The 16,581-nt window shown below is 50.2% G+C and overlaps 1 protein-coding gene across 1 annotated transcript in view; it reads right to left on the bottom strand.

Moving 5' to 3' along the window:
* Window positions 1-10,676: 10,676 nt before the first annotated feature.
* Window positions 10,677-16,581, bottom strand: part of SPINT2 (serine peptidase inhibitor, Kunitz type 2) — a 29,446-nt gene continuing 23,541 nt past the window's right edge. The window contains exons 3-7 of the mRNA XM_066242226.1: window positions 15,060-15,119; window positions 13,793-13,846; window positions 13,049-13,210; window positions 12,676-12,714; window positions 10,677-11,365 (exon numbers count right to left, since the gene is read on the bottom strand). Coding sequence (XP_066098323.1) covers window positions 11,199-11,365; window positions 12,676-12,714; window positions 13,049-13,210; window positions 13,793-13,846; window positions 15,060-15,119 — 482 coding nt within the window. The 3' untranslated portion in view covers window positions 10,677-11,198. The remainder of the gene's footprint in view (window positions 11,366-12,675; window positions 12,715-13,048; window positions 13,211-13,792; window positions 13,847-15,059; window positions 15,120-16,581) is intronic.

Below are 16,581 nucleotides of genomic sequence, written 5' to 3'. Positions count from 1 at the left end.
GCCAGCAATCATAGGGTCATGTCTATGATCCCACACTCAAACCAGCTCACGCTCAAGCTGGTGAGCCTTGCTCAAGCTGGATGAGCCCATCCTCAAGCTGGCAACCTCAGGGTTTCAAACCTGGGTCCTCTGTGTCCCAGTCTGACACTCGATCCACTGTGCTACCGCCTGGTCAGGCAAAGATCTTTATTCTTTAAATGAGAAGAGGTGAAATACCTGTAATTGTGGTTTTTCCACAACTGGATGCAGGATATCAGAGAAAATGGCTATCTCTCCTGGCAGATCATAAATTCAATTAGTATGGGGACCTGGTCTGCTTTGCCCAGCACCCGGAACAGCAGACTCTGAGTTGGTGCTTGCTATCATCTGGTGAATGAGTGAGGTTATCTGATGCAAGCACTGTGCAAAGGCAGGTTAGAGCAAGCACAGAATAGCTACAAGTTCGGGTTCCAGAGGTCAGTCTGCTTACAGGTGAACACTTGCTCTTCCTCTTCCTGCTCTGTGGACACATAAGTCAGCCACTCTGGGCCTAGGTTTCCTCCTCTGTAAAGTAGACAACTTACTTTCTAAGGCAGATAGTCTTGCACAGAGCCTGCCTGGTACAAGGTAAATAGGTGCTCAATAAATGTCAGGTTCTATTTATTTATTTTTGGTCAGGTTTTATTTTTATCATCTATAGTATCATGATTCCTCACGAAATTGGCAATAGAATCTTCATATTATAGCTGAGGCATTTGAGCCTCAAAAGGTACAAATCCATGCCCAAGGACACTGGGCTAGAAGGTTGTGGAGTAACAGTGTGAGCAGTCTTCCAGACCAAAGATGAAGAAGCCCTCTACTACTGTGCTAAAATTGTGGGGAGAATCTGACCAGGCAGTGGTGCAGTGGATAGAGCATAGACCTGGGATGCTGAGGACCCAGGTTTGAAACCCTGAGGTCTCCAGCTTGAGCATGGGCTCATTGGCTTGAGTGAGGGCTCACCAGCTTGAGCATGGGATCCTGGCTTGAGTGTGGGATCACAGACATGACCCCATGGTCGCTGGCTTGAGCCCAAAGGTTGTTGGCTTGAAGCCCAAGGTCGCCGGCTTGAGCCCAAGGTTGCTGGCTTGAGCAAGGGGTCATTGGCTCGGCTGGAGCCCCCCGATCAAGGGACATATGAGAAAGCAATCAATGAACAACTAAGGTGCCACAACTGAGTTGATGCTTCTCATCTCTCTTCTTTCTTGTCTCTTTCTCTTGCACCCCCCCCCCAAAAAAAAAGAAAGAAAAGAAAAAGAAGGTTGAATAGGTCTGGAGAGGCCACAGACTGGTCCTCCCACAGACACCCTTCTAATCACTTCTGTATTATAGTTAAGATGTGGCAGGTTTTGCAAAGACTCTTAAGACAGAGGCTGAATGAACAAAGTAGCTTCATTTCTCTCTTCCATGAAAGCCTAAGCTGATGGGAGTCCAAAGTGGGTGAGTGCGGGTCCTGGGCTCCTTCCATCTGGTTGGTTGCCCAGGTTGTCCCCCATCCCTCCAGGATGTTGTCCTTGGACAGGCTGGCGCCCGCCATTGGTTCCCCAGGAAGGGAAGAGCCAGTGGAGAGCACAGCACTTACTTTTTTTTTTTTTTTAAGATTTTATTTATTCATTATAGAGAGGAGAGAGAGAGAGAGAGAGAGAAGGGGGAGGAGCAGGAAGCATCAACTCCCATATGTGCCTTGACCAGGCAAGCCCAGGGTTTTTTTGTTTTTTTGTTTGTTTGTTTTTTGCATTTTCTTTTGCATTTTTCTGAAGCTGGAAACAGGGAGAGACAGTCAGACAGACTCCCGCATGCGCCCACCATGGGGCGACGCTCTGCCCACCAGGGGGCGATGCTCTGCCCATCCTGGGCGTCGCCATGTTGCGACCAGAGCCACTCTAGCGCCTGAGGCAGAGGCCACAGAGCCATCCCCAGGGCCCAGGCCATTTTTGCTCCAATGGAGCCTTGGCTGCGGGAGGGGAAGAGAGAGACAGAGAGGAAGGTGCGGCGGAGGGGTGGAGAAGCAAATGGGCGCTTCTCCTGTGTGCCCTGGCCAGGAATCGAACCCGAAGCCCAGGGTTTTGAACCGGCAACCTCAGCGTTTCCTGGTTGACGCTTTATCAACTGCGCCACCACAGGTCAGGCCAAACACAGCATTTACTTTTAAGAATCCTACCTGGAGGCAGGATTTAGACACATGGTCACTGCAGGGGAGACTGGGAAATACAGTTCCTAGCTGGGGAGGCACACACCCACTACAACCTGGGGACTTTTATTACTGAAAGGGAGAAGAGGAAAATGGACTCGGGAGCCTGTCTCTCACCACTGTCTGTTGGTGGCAGAGAGTATCCCTTATTGCCCTGCTCTACCTGACCCAGGTGTACAAATGGAAGCCAGATTAACGCTGCGAAGGTGCACACAAATGCTTGAAGGAAAAACATAGGTGCAAGGTCCCAGGACAAGAGCATGTCCATTCTTGTTCTTTGGAAAATATTAGTTCCCTGGCATTCAGTTCTCATGGCTGACGGTGGCAGGGACTGTCTGTCCTCCCCAGTTCCTGCCTGCTCCTAATGGCACTGCCCTCCCCTGCTTGTTTCCTCATTATTTCTGCCTTTAAAAGGTCAAAATAAAAAAATCTACCTAAGGGTAGAAGCAAGGCCTTTTGCTTTGTAGGGAAAGGGGACTTGTGTTCCCAACTGGTCTGCTATACTGATATCATTCACTACTAGATCAGCTTCTTTTCACCAGCACACATTTTTCAGATAGTCACTCCAGCTGTGATGCTTTTACTTACATCACTACAATTTAGAAGAGATTCCTGGACGCTAACTTTAGTAGCGTAGGGAGAGTCCTCCATGAGGGTCCCACACTTCTACATGTCTGAGGACTGACACGGCTCATTGGAAAAGCAACTGCTTCAAGGCCTGATTTGGTCTCTTTCCTGAAGTTTACATGAACAGAGTGCTCTGGCTCTATAAACACCATAATCCCTGCAGTGGACTGTTTTCGTTAGAATTTAACCACATCCTACGATGGAAGACCTGCATCATGCAATATGGAGGGCCTCGGTTTCCTTTCCCACAGATGTAAGTGCTGCGCTGACCCTGGGCATTCTGGAATGCTAATTAATAATCAGAAAATCCTGACAGCCATCCTTTGGGAGTTGCTAAGGGGCTGACAGCCCAGCTGGCCTCCACCCAGCTGATACGTCTGGGGTTTTATTTTACTCTGTTTATCAGCTAGTAAGTTAGCCTGTAGCAGTTTCCAAATGTTGACAAGACCTTGAGACTCCTGGGTTAGAAACAAACGGCTTTATTACTCGCAGCCAGCGACATAAACGTCAGCATCTGTGTTGGTTTCCCTTGCCCATGGAGACAAAGCAGAGTCCAAATGGGCCCTGCACATGCGGTGGACTGCATTACAAGAGTGGGACCCTGAGCTTGGGGGACCTGCCACATTACAGCAGGCAGTATGCAAGTGTGCTCTTTGTGGAAGGGGAATCATTTCCTCATCCTTCAAGGTGCTTGCTGCAAACCCAACCCTGAGAAATGGCCCAGGTAAACCACTATCAGGATCATGCATTCTTGGCACACCCAGCAAGACCTGTAGCAGCACGAGACGCCCCCCCCCCACATGGAATACTGTTTCTACCGAGAATCCACCCCTCCTGGTTTCTGATTAATTTTCACACAAGTATGCCTTTCAGTCAGCCACTGATTAATCTTTTTTTAAAAAAATTTATTTATTGATTTTAGCAAGAGAGGGAGAGAGACAAGAACATCAAGCTGTTCCCGTCTGGGAACTGACCAGTGTGAAAGGCAGAAACTGTGGGCTGAACTGAAAACACAAGGCTACATACAATGTTCCAAAAGGGAAATTTATTTTTATAATGCCTGGGTGCTGGCGGACTAAGACAGCAAAGGGTCTCGGCCCTGAGCTGCAGGAAGGAGCAGTAGGTATAGGGGTTGCTGCAGGCATTTGCTGGCATGGGGTTGGGTACACCTGGACACGCTCAGATTAACATAGGTTGGTTTGTTGCCTTTGATACAGACTGTCTCCCTTTCCCAATCCTCGGGTTCCTCATGATGGCCTTGTCCCAAGGGCATTTCTCAGAACCTCCCAGGGTGGGGGGAGTTGCTTAAATTGAGGGGGAAGTTGAGGGAATTGCTTAAATTGAGGGAGATGCTTAATAAAGCAGTTGCCCCAGCAGTGGTCGGCAAACTCATTAGTCAACAGAGCCAAATATCAACAGTAACAACAATTCAAATTTCTTGAGAGCCAAATTTTTTAAACTTAAACTATATAGGTAGGTACATTCCTTATCTAGGTAGTGCCCGCACGTGGTATTTTGTGGAAGAGCCACACTCAATGGGCCGGAGAGCAGCGGTTTGCCGACCACTGCAGTGGGAAGTTGGGTGGGGGAGATTGAGTTTTAAAGGGGCTCTGAATATAAAGGATCCCTGAACCCAAACCCAACAACCAGGGATTGAACTGGCAACCTCTGCACTTTGGACATTACTCTAACCAACTGAGAAATCAGCCAGGGTGTGCCACTGATTAATCTAACAGAGGCTGGGACCATATTTGTTTACTTTGACTCATAAGGCTATGATGAACAAGACTCTACTAAGCCGCAGCGGGTTGGTCTTGTTGCTCTGAGGCCAGCCTGCCACCCAGGCGTGAATGATCAGGGTTTATTCCAGAGTCAGGATATAGTCATCTAAGGCTATCAGTCATCCATTAGGACCCGCGCAGGGAGGTCAGGGTGACTTGCTGATCTTCGATAATCACAAGGCCTGGGAGCAGCTCTTGTGCGCCCATGGACAGACATTATGACTCATTCTTTCCCACACACAAACACATGAACTGCTGGGGCACAGGACACTCCTGTTCAGGATTTAAGCTTGACTTGGAATGCTGCCCCGGTTTGGTTAAGCCATATGGGCAGTGCCACTGAGTAGTTACAGCCTCCATTGCCATACATGGTATAACCCAGGGCTGCCTGGGCAGCAGAGTGATTTTGTTATCAGCCAGATTAGGACAAGGTTGTGCAGGTCCATGAGTTTATAAACATCTAGGGGTGGGCTCCACATTCAGAAGCTGATACTGATGGGATCAGACACAGCAGAATTGGTCTACCTGTCACATTGCCAGCTGTAGCTGCTGCCGGGTTCAGGCGGAGCAGGCGGTTGGCCAGGACGCAGTGTTGGATGTAGAGGAGAGAGAACTGGGACTGCACTCCTTTCCCTTCCCCCCACCTCCTGGGGGCTGAGGCCTCCCTCCCTGGGTCCCGGGCCCCAGTGGTTAACTCCTTTCAAGGACTTAAAATCATTGTGTGTCCCATCTCAGTAGGTATAGCTTCACTTCCTCCATCAACACCTACTCACAGCCAGAGCTTTTGTTTGGGTCAGATTTTTTTTATTTTTTTATTTTTCTGAAGCTGGAAACGGGGAGGCAGTCAGACAGACTCCGGCATGTGCCCGACCCGATCCACCCGGCACGCCCACCAGGGGGCGATGTGCGCTGCCCATCCGGGCGTCGCTCTGTCGCGACCAGAGCCACTATAGCGCCTGGGGCAGAAGCCAAGGAGCCATCCCCAGCGCTCGGGCCATCTTTTGCTCCAATGGAGCCTCGGCTGCGGGAGGGGAAGAGAGAGACAGAGAGGAAGGAGAGGGGGAGGGGTGGAGAAGCAGATGGGCGCCTCTCCTGTGTGCTCTGGCCGGGAATCGAACCCGGGACTTCCACAAGCCAGGCCGACGCTCTACCACTGAGCCAACCGGCCAGGGCCTGTTTGGGCCAGATTTGAATGGAACAAGCATTTTTATAAATTTACAGCAACAATATGGGCCAGAAGGGTACTCAATCACCAAGTAGTCATTGATTTCATGACATAGGCCCAGTCAGTCCCAGAAAGAACCTAAGGGGCTGATCCAGAATTAACTTAAATCCAAGGCCCCCTTCTGGTCAGTCTGCCCCTGGAAGACACAGGGATCAAGTGGGCTGGAACTTGATGTTAGGGAGAAGGTACACCATACCCAGGAATGATGACCTGATCATTACCCAGGAGACGGCCTAGAGATAAACCCTTTCTGGGAAAAGCCACATTCAGTGACCAAACTGCCTTCCTAAAATATATGAACCAGGAGGAAGTGAGGACAGATATTTGTGAGTTGATTTTTTAAACTCAAATTTTTGGGGGGAGTTGATTTTTTTAAAGTCCATCCCACTTCTTTTTTTAATGTTTACTGATTTTAGAGAGAGAAGGGAGAAGGGAACAGAAACATCAATCTGTTCCTGTATCCATTCCACTTCTTTTTTTTTTTTTTTTTTCCCTTAAGTGAGGGGAGATAGTGAGACAAGATCACGGTCTGGGAGATGCACCAAGACTGGGATCCACCTGGCAACCCCTGACTGGGGCTGATGTGCAAATCAACCAAGCTATTTTTAGCGCCTGAGGCTGATTCTCAGACCAACAAAATGTCCTCAGCAACCAGGGCCAATGTTCAAAGCAACAAAGGGGAAGAGGGAAAGAAGGGGGAGAGGGAGGGAAAGCAGATGGTCACTACTCCTGTGTGCCCTGACCAGGAATCAAACCCAGAACCTCTAATAGGCCAGGCCGATGCTCTAAACACTAAGCTAATTGGCCAGGGCCCCATTCTACTTCTTAATCATGCCAGACAAAGGCCACTGAATAATTTAGTTACTGGCCTATTGTTGGGCAGACTTTGCAAGAAAAAGAGCACCATTGTCAGCCTCTAAATGGTCTGTCCAGAAAGTCAAAATTATGGCATAGTTGTGTCAGGGCCCAGTGGTATGGCAGAAAGTGGCTGACCAGCCAGACATAGCAGCACCACACCTGAAAAGACACAGGCTGGCACCACTGGCAGTGACTCTATGGGAGCAGTGGGCCTGGACATCCCTCACCAGGATAAAAATGGGACACACTGTGGAGGAGTCAGAGTAAGAACTGCATCAGAAACTAAAGGTAAACATATAAAAAAACCTTCAAAAGCTCAACTGGTCTTGGTGTTAAGAAAATTCACTTGATCTTTCTACTGCAGTATATTATTAAAGTGATTCCCAACGGTTTATTTAATAACCCAAACACACATCTGACCAGGCAGTTGCACAGTGGATAGAGCAACAGCCTGGGATGCTGAGGACCCAGGTTCAAAACCCTGAGGGCACCGGCTTGAGCACAGGCTCAAAAGCTTGAGCGTGGGGCTGCTGACTTGAGTGTGGGATCATAGGCACAACCCCATGGTTGCTGGCTTGAGCCCAAAGGTCACTGGCTTCAGCAAGGGGTCACTCGCTCTGCTGTAGCCCCCAAGTCAAGGCATATATGGGAAAGCAATCAATGAACAACTAAAGTGCCGCAGCTAGGAGTTGATGCTTCTTGTCTCTCTCTCTTCCTGTGTTTGTCCCTCTTTCTCTCTCAAAACAAAACAAAAATCCCACCACACAACTTTTCCCCTTCACATGACTAAGATGTGCCAATGCTTGTTGCAGGTAGAGAAAGGCCTTTTGCTGCGCCAGAGGCATCGGTGAGTTTTGAGGTTCCTAAAGATGAAGGGAAATGTAAGTCGAGTTAAGGGTTGCTCACGGTGGCAGGGTGGGTACAGGGAGAGCCAACTGTTGAGGAACAAGGCAACAGGTATGTGGGCAGAGACGGAAAACAGCCCCCTGAAGGAGGTTCCCACGCTGAGCACGTCCCATAGGCAACTTGCCATTTGATCTCACATAACCCTCACCTCCACCCATCTTACAGGTAAGGAAACTGAAGGTTCAATGGAGTCAAGTGACCTACCTGCTGTTGCACACCTGGAGTGGTAGGAAGTCTCATCCCAATGCCTAGGCCAGGGGTCGGGAACCTTTTTGGCTGAGAGAGCCATGAACACCACATATTTTAAAATGTAATTCTGTGAGAGCCATACAACAACCCGTGTGTTATGCATTATCCAATAAAAATTTGGTGTTGTGCCGTTGGACAGCTGTGATTGGCTCCAGCCACCCACAACCATGAACATGAGCGGTAGGAAATGAATGGATTGTAATACATGAGAATGTTTTATATTTTTAACGTTATTTTTTTAAAGATTTGTCTGCAAGCCAGATGCAGCCATCCAAAGAGCCACATCTGGCTTGCGAGCCATAGGTTCCCGACCCCTGGCCTAGGCCCTTTCCCTGGTCCACAAGCTTTCCAGCTCTGGGGTCCCAATGTGTGTGGGATACTGCAAGCTTCACTGCTCACCAACTGTGAGTCAATCGCAGCGACTGAAAGGTTGTCAGGGAACACCTACCTTGGACACAAGAGCTGGAAAGGAGCAGTGGAGGTATTTGCCAACTTGCTTCTGGAATAGATTTTTTTTTTTTTTTTTGGTGGGAGAGACAGTCAGAGAAAGGGACAGACAGGGACAGACAGACATGAGAAACATCAATTCTTTGTTGCGGTTCCTTAGTTGTTCATTGATTTCTCATATGTGCCTTGATGGGGGGGGAGGGGGGCTACAACAGACCAAGTGACCCCTTCCTTGAGCCAGTGACCTTGGGCTCAAGCTGGTGACCTTGGGGTCTCAAACCTGGGTCCTCCATGTCCCAGTCCGACGCTCTATCCACTGCGCCACCACCTGGTCTGGCTGGAATAGATTTTTTTTTAAAGATTTTATTTATTCATTATAGAGAGGAGAGGGAAGGAGGGAGGGGGGAGGGAGGGAAAGAGAGAGAAGAGCAGGAAGCATCAATTCCCATATATGCCTTAAGCAGGCAGGCCCAGGGTTTCGAACCAGCAACCTCAGTGTCCCAGTTCGATGCTTTATCTACTGCACCACCACAGGTCAGGCTGGAATAGATTTCTAAGCCCTAATGAGATACAAGTCTTTCTCCCAATGTATAGAATGTGTGCTTTATCGCCTGAAGGATTTCTAGGAAGGAGTTCATTGTCTTTTGTTCCAAGGAGAGAACAAAGCACAATCTGGAACTGGCTGTAATTGTCAGGCTGCACAGGACCCACAGGCTGGCCGGGCACCTCTGCCCACTTCTGGCAGGGCCCAGCTTCCTGAGTCACCAAGGCAGGTGGAGAGATGAGAATCTTCCATGATGCGACTGTTTTATCCAGCTAGAACAGATACTGCTTCCCTTAGAGCAGGGGTCTCAAACTCGTGGCCCACGGGCCACATGCGGCCTGCCAAACAATTTTGTACGGCCCGCAGACTAATCCACGAAGTTCAAAATATTTTGGATAAAATTAAGTAAGCCTAGGGGCCTACTTGTATTTTTCATTTCTCTAGCATCCTAGCTAGATATTAGCTTAGTTAACAGCAGTTGTGATGCAAACTACAGTTTCTGGTCGTTTTGTGACACTGAGTAAACTGCATGTACGATTGTGCTTGTTGTACTGATTTTTGTTTTCAACTGCAGTGAGAAAAGTGTTGCGTAACAGTTGCCTTTTGTAGACCTAGTGCGGCCCGCCAAACGGCTGTGATCTTGCTCTGCGGCCGACATGCTGAGTTGAGTTTGAGACCCCTGCATTAGAGGCTGTCTGAGTAACACCTCCCCTGTGCCCCCCCCCCCAGCTGGTTCCTGGCAGGCCATTGCTTGCCCCAGGTAAGCATGAGAAGACATTACCTGGGACAAGTCACTGCCCACTACCCCTATCCATCTTGCCCTGTTGTTTAGCACCTGGTTCTCCAGGACCTCTTGTTGCCCAAGACAGGCCTTAAATTTGCTTAAAAAACTCGATGCAATGATGGAGTTATCAGCCTTTTTCTTGGGTCTCTCAGCCCTGGAAATTTTTACCTAACACTGTGTTTGCCTGGATACTGCTGTGTTTAGGGCATGGTTAGAAGATGGAGGAGAAAAAAGGGGCTTCCACAGTCAAACAGGCAGGGAACACACACAGGCAGGCAGCAGAATTGGGACTGAGTGCAGAGGCTGAGTTCAGCAGGGTCGTATGCTGTCCCCAATGCAATGCCGAGGCACGTGGGAGAACTGAGGAGACTGTAGAACTGCAGGAAAAGATGAAAATCACGAGGCCCAAGTGATTTTGGTCAGAACTACTGGAGGTCTCAGTCTTTCCCGAACAGGACGCATCTTTATTCCAGCTTTCCTGTGCCCTCAAAGTAGTGTTTCAAGGTGGGGGTTACAGTCTGTAGGTCATTTTTTATTTATTTATTTTTTGTATTTTTCCGAAGCTGGAAACGGGGAGAGACAGTCAGACAGACGCCCGCATGCGCCCGACCGGGATCCACCCGGCACGCCCACCAGGGGCTACGCTCTGCCCACCAGGGGGCGATGCTCTGCCCCTCCGGGGCGTCGCTCTGCCACGACCAGAGCCACTCCAGCGCCCGGGGCAGAGGCCAAGGAGCCATCCCCAGCGCCCGGACCATCCCTGCTCCAATGGAGCCTTGGCTGCGGGAGGGGAAGAGAGAGACAGAGAGGAAGGAGTGGGGAGGTGGAGAAGCAAATGGGCGCCTCTCCTATGTGCCCTGGCCGGAAATGGAACCCGGGTCCCCCGCACACCAGGCCGATGCTCCACCGTTGAGCCAACCGACCAGGGCCAGATGGTCTTATTTTTAAGGAGTTTATTTCCAGAAAGGGAGATCTCATGTAGTGTCCTGAGATAATTTTGGTAGTTTAAATTAGCAGTCCATAAAGAAAGAAAGCACACGTTGAAATTATTTTAAAAGGGAAGACCCTTTTATTGAACTTGTACATTTTACTCTCTTCCTTTCAGAATTCTAATAATAAAAAAACCTTTTGTATGTTTACTTAAAAAACCCCACAAATCAAACAAAGGAAACTATTAAAATATCACTTTTGTGATGGGAAAGGAGGCAAAAAGTTTCAACATAAACCAAGAAAACTAAACCTGGAGTAAAGAAGTCAAAGAGGAAATGTCTGGTCTGGGGTCACACTATCCAAATGTGAGCCAGAGACGACCTCTGAGGGGTTCCCAAAGCGAACCTGCTGGGGAGGTGACACAGGACAGGATGGGACAGGACCAGGAAGCAACCATCTTAACTTCTGAAGTAACACACAGAACAAAAGCCCTAATGATTGCAAAAATACAAATCAATTACTCTATTTGAAAAAGCACACAGGCATTCTACAGCTGTCCCCACTGCCCTTGCCCAGGTTCTCTTCATCGATGGGGGTCCTGAATCCTGAAGAAACGTAGCGTCTTGGTGACAGGGCATTCACAGCACATACGTGTTCTTCACCAGATGCTCCTTATCGTCCCCAGAGCTCCAGACAGTGCACAGGGCACGCTCCTGGTTCCTCCGCACCACCCTGATCAGGCAGACCACGAAGGCTCCCAGCAAGAGGATCAGGACCATCACGAACAGCCCAGCCAGGACCACCACTGGAGGTGAGAGAGGCTCAGAATTGGTGGGAAGTGGAAGGTGAGCAGAGTGGGGCAGCACAGGGCTTAGGAAGGACACTGGTGCCATAGGGGTTCAGGTTAAGGACCAGCAGCCCTTTTATCCAACATCCCCCCATCCAACCTGGGAGGGTCTGGAGAACTGATACCACCCACCTGGGCAGTTATCAAGGAAGATTCCCTATAGTCCTAAGAAGCTGGTTCCTGAAGAAGGAGTCACCATGCTATGTACACACAAACAGCGAGTACTTGTATTCCTTCTTTTTGAACAAATAACCTCACTTCACTATTTCCCTCAAACGCTCAGGGGGCAAGTTGTACAGAAGTCCCAAGCCCTTGTACACTAGGATGCAAAAAGCACACACACCTAAACCTGATTTGTGTGGAAAGATAAAACCCCAAGGGTTGGTATCACACATCCTCCCTCCATCGGCGAGAGAAAGGTGGGCCTGCGGGGTGCCGAGTGGCTGCCTGGGGAATGAGGTAAGGGTGGAGGCGAGAGTGTGTTTTGGAGCAGTGCTGGGAGGAGACCCTCATGCTCCTAATAGTCTTGATAAATGGAACAGTGGTCACCCCACTGGTCAGTTATGCTTTCTTTTCAGGTGTGGCTCCACCTAAGGAATGGGGCTCCTGTGGCAGCTACCTGGTCCTTTCCCCACTTGGCCACAGAATACGATAGGGGTGAGTCCCTCTCCATTTCTACCCACCAACACTCCAGACATGGCTGCTCTCAGCCCAGGCCTGGCAAACCAGTTCCAGCTTCACCACTTCTCTAAAATAGAGCAGGCAGCAGGCTAGGTCAGGGCTCCTTACCAGGGAAACAGGTGGAATGAGGCCAAACCAGTGTGGCAGGAACACTGCAAACACTATCCTCCATGGCTCAGAATCAGAAACAAAGCGAGAGGCCCAGCCTTCCTGTCAGACCACACTGCTAGCTGTGCCTTGCACACAGCAAGGTCTCCAACTTCCTTCCTGCTACCCACGACCAACTCTACAGCCCACGGAGCAAAGTTCCCTCCAAACCCAGAGTCAGACTCGGGCCTGCACGCAGCAGATCCCTGCAGGCCTAACAGTAGGACTCGTCCCCTCCAGCCCCCCCAACCCCCGCGATGTACACTCTGTGCTAGGACAAACATCTACCACACGTTCCAAGCTGCCTGGACATTCCTGTGCAGAAACATGACTTTCTGCCAAAAAATGTTTATGGTGAAAAATGAGGTGTCCAAGAAAACATGAGCCTGCAGCTGAGCTTACTCAGGCAGGCAGGTGGAGGAGAGCAAGTGGCCAATTACCTTTAGTGCTGCGAGGCAGGGTGGGGTACAACTGCTTGCCTAGAAGAGAACACACAGCCTTGAGGTCAGCTCAGTCCTCCCCCCCAGAGCTGCCTGCCCCCTGAAGGTCCCCCTCAGCCCTGGGCCTTCACAGTGGGCTCTTTTTGAGGTACTTCCTCTTCCAGCTCCTCTGAGCTGTTTAGGACCTTGTCACCTTGGTGACATGTCTGGCCAACAGCCAGGGCCAAAGCCCAACTGTTCCGTCCTAGGGGGCCAGAGAAGGACGGAGGCCAGAGGACAGCCTTTCCAAAGCCTTGCTTTAGGGACGTGGACAGACTTGGGGAGGCTGCCCACCCACAGCTGCTTCTTGGATCCAGTGATCAGGCAGACTCACCGAAGCACTGGCTCATGCACGCCTCCTTGGAGAGATAGTTGTTTTTATTGCCCCAGCAGCCGCCATAGATAAAGTTATCACAGGAGTTCTTCTCAGCATCAAAGTACCAGCGGGGGAAGGCTGCGCGGCAAGGCCCGGTGACCGCCTTGGCGGTGCAGTATTCTGGGAGTGGGAGAGCCGAGAGGAAGAGTGAGCAGGGCCCAAGGGAAGTGAGACAGAGCTGGACTGCTCCCAGGCAGCCACACAGCTGCCAGCCAACGGAGAGCTGTCTCCGTTACAGAAACTGGTCAATTACAGACAGGGCCAGTCGGACCCATTTGCCACCCTCCTCCACATTTCCAGTGTCTTTCTCTCTACAGACAGACTGTTGTTATTACGGAGATTCCTCAATACCAGGTACTGTCTTAGGCACTTTCCACGTATTAACTCTGTCTCTAAGAGATCTGCCTTAGGCCCTTCATTTTGTATCCAGGGACTCAGGCAGGGCTACAGTCACCTGCCCAGAGCACACAGCTGGCGAGGCAGGACCTGCGTACTATACGGCCTTCTTTGGAGCACAGCTCCCCACAGCCTGCCGCACTGGCGCATCCCTGTGCGTGCTGCCTGGGAAAGGTCAGGAACCCACACCACAGTTTCCACCTGTGTCTCAATCCCAACTAAGAAAATATGTTTTGCCTATATATGTTATTTTAAAATGTTATAACTATCATCTAAAATAAAAAATGAATTTTAAAAAAGATATACCTTCATAGTTGAAAATATCGGTGGAGGGATCATCAAAATGCTGCTTTCTGGGAACTAAAACACAAACACCCACGTCAGGGAGGCTGGGACAAAGGACATGTGGTCTGGCTGGGCTGAGTCTAAAAGGACCCACTGAGGGACTGTGTGAAGCTCCCCTCTGTGGGCAGCTTTGCTCCGCCCCTCCAGTTCTAATGGGCTCTACAGTGTACATCGAGTGAATGCTGGACGGGGAGGCCCGCCTGCCACTCCTGCATTGACTATGGAAACTAATCCTAGCCACAATTTTGGGGGTGATGAAGAAGTCGGTTTTGTTCACTCTAAACAGCAAAAAGGTACCTCCCTTATTCTCCTGGGGAAATTTTCTTCTGAAACAGGACTGAAACCAGAATTATTATGCCAGGGCCCCAGGGTTCTGGATGACTTTGGAGAGACCAGCTCAGGAATAAACAGCGAGCCCAAGCAAAACAATGGCTAGGATGGTCACAAGATTCCTGGCCTAGCAAAACTGGCAAGTGACCTCTAGCCTAACTTTTAGCATTCTGCAAGTCACAGAATTAAAGCTCACTCTCATATGAGTGCTGGTGTCATCGGTAGAGGACCAGAGAACTGGTGTGTGGCTACTAGCATACTGGGGGCCATACTCCAATGGATGGGGGCAGGTTCCCTCCCTTCACAGCAGGTCTGCCCAGCAGGGCCCACTGGCTGGGGGCTGGCCTTCGGGAAAGCTGGGCTGGACTTGCTAGTGCGTCTGCACCACTCACCCCAGGCTCCCGATGCAGAGTCCTTTAAGCATAGAGAGGAATGGGGCAGCTGCTGTCAGCACTACAAAGCAAGCTAACACAATGCTCCAGATCAAGGATTGCAGTGGGAATGGAGACAGGGTGGCAGAGGACAGGACTCTTAGCACAGGGAGGGAAATAGCAAGGACCACATGGAACAGAGGAGACAGACAGGCAAGGAGAAGTGGGGCGGGCACTGAGACATCAGAGGCAACCCAGAAAAAGGGGCAGGGCCTGAGCCACATGGGGAGCAACCACAATCCCAACCCCCAGGAGAAGCACTGCAGAATCCCTTGGCCCTCCTTCCATTAAGGATAATGGCAAGGAGCCAGAAGCTGGCAGCCCAGGCAGAGCCCCCATTTGCCAGGGCTGAGTACACAGAACAAGGAGGTGGAAGCCCTTGTATAAGTCCCAAATTACAAATGTCCTTTCAACAATTACCCAGCTGGGCAGCCCTCATTCCATCCTGGGTCTTTTGAAGAACCTACCACTCGGAATAGCGGAATCTGCTCCACTCTTGCTAGTAGCCAGGCCATCAATGGTGTTCTCTACAAGGCAACAAATAAACCACAGTGAGAAAGTGCACCTTCCTCCAAGACCGCCAGTGAAATACAACCAGGGACATCCCTGAGCAGTTGTGGCCCCATGTGCCTCTCACAGCGACTCCCATTTCTCCTTTACGTGGGCCTTTCAACACGAATGCTGGAGCATGAGTCTGCCAGAACTTGGGAATAAGGAACCAAGATTGTCCTTGTAGGTTAAAGTCTAAAATCAACTCACTTGAATTTGAGCAAAGACATTAAATGAATGTAAAAAGCCAATATGGCTTCCAGGGCCAAATAACCTGTTAACTGTATTAATACATCTAAAGAGTTAAGGGGGTGTACAGCAATGTGAATGTATTTTTTTTTTTTTTTGAGACAGAGAATCAGAGAGAGGGATAGACAAGGACAGAGAGGAACGGAGAGAGATGAGAAGCATCAATCATTAGTTTTTCATTGTGACACCTTAGTTGTTCATTGATTGTTTTCTCATATGTGCCTTGACCATGGGGCTACAGCAGACCGAGTAACCCCTTGCTCGAGCCAGCGACCTTGGGTCCAAGCTGGTGAGCTTTTGCTCAAACCAGATGAGCCCATGCTCAAGCTGGCAACCTCGGGGTCTTGAACCTGGGTCCTCCACATCCAACTCCAATGTTCTATCCACTGTGCCACTGCCTGGTCAGGCAATGTGAATGTACTTAATGCCACTGCACTGTACACTTACAAATGGTTACAATGGTAAATTTTGTACTGTGTATGTTTTCTCTCTCTCACACACACAGTTAAGGGGGCAAAGTGGAGAGGCTAGCCACTTAAAGCAGCACAAAAAAGGGAGCACTGGAAGGATCCAGGAGAGAGAGACCCTGGTCCCCGCCTCCCTACTGGTACCAACAGTACTGGAGAGGCACAGGGCTGGCCTGACCAGATGCCACTAAACATTCATGTCACAAACCAGCTCCCCTCGTTTTGCCTCTCTCCTCAAGCAATCTTCTGGGAATTTGGCCAAGAGGACTGCCCACATGGACTATGGGTGCAGGCACGGGGACCTGAGTGGTTCTCTTTCTCATTGTAAATTAATAAGCAGGCTTTCTCACTATCATGTGTCTCCCCACAGAGCATGCCTGCCTGGAAGAGAATATGCTGGCAACAGGCTCCAGTGACGAGCTGCTCTGGCAGTTCTAGCTCTCATACAGACTTGAGAGAAGTCTCAAGAGATGTGCGGTAGAGCCCTGCTTGGGGGCCAAGAAAGAGCTTTCTGGGCTCTCAAGACTGAGGCCAGACTCTGAACCAAAGACAGCTGTGGCCCTGGCCGGTTGGCTCAGTGGTAGAGCGTCGGCCTGGCGTGCGAGGGACCCGGGTTCGATTCCCGGCCAGGGCACATAAGGGAGGCGCCCATTTGCTTCTCCCCCCCTCCCCCCCTCCTTCCTCTCTGACTCTCTCTTCCCCTCCCGCAGCCAAGGCTCCATTG

This window comes from Saccopteryx bilineata, chromosome 9 (assembly GCF_036850765.1).
Source record: "Saccopteryx bilineata isolate mSacBil1 chromosome 9, mSacBil1_pri_phased_curated, whole genome shotgun sequence".
Classification (NCBI taxonomy): domain Eukaryota; kingdom Metazoa; phylum Chordata; class Mammalia; order Chiroptera; family Emballonuridae; genus Saccopteryx; species Saccopteryx bilineata.
The sequence above is the reverse complement of the archived record's forward strand: the minus strand, read 5'-3'. Positions and strand labels throughout refer to the sequence as shown.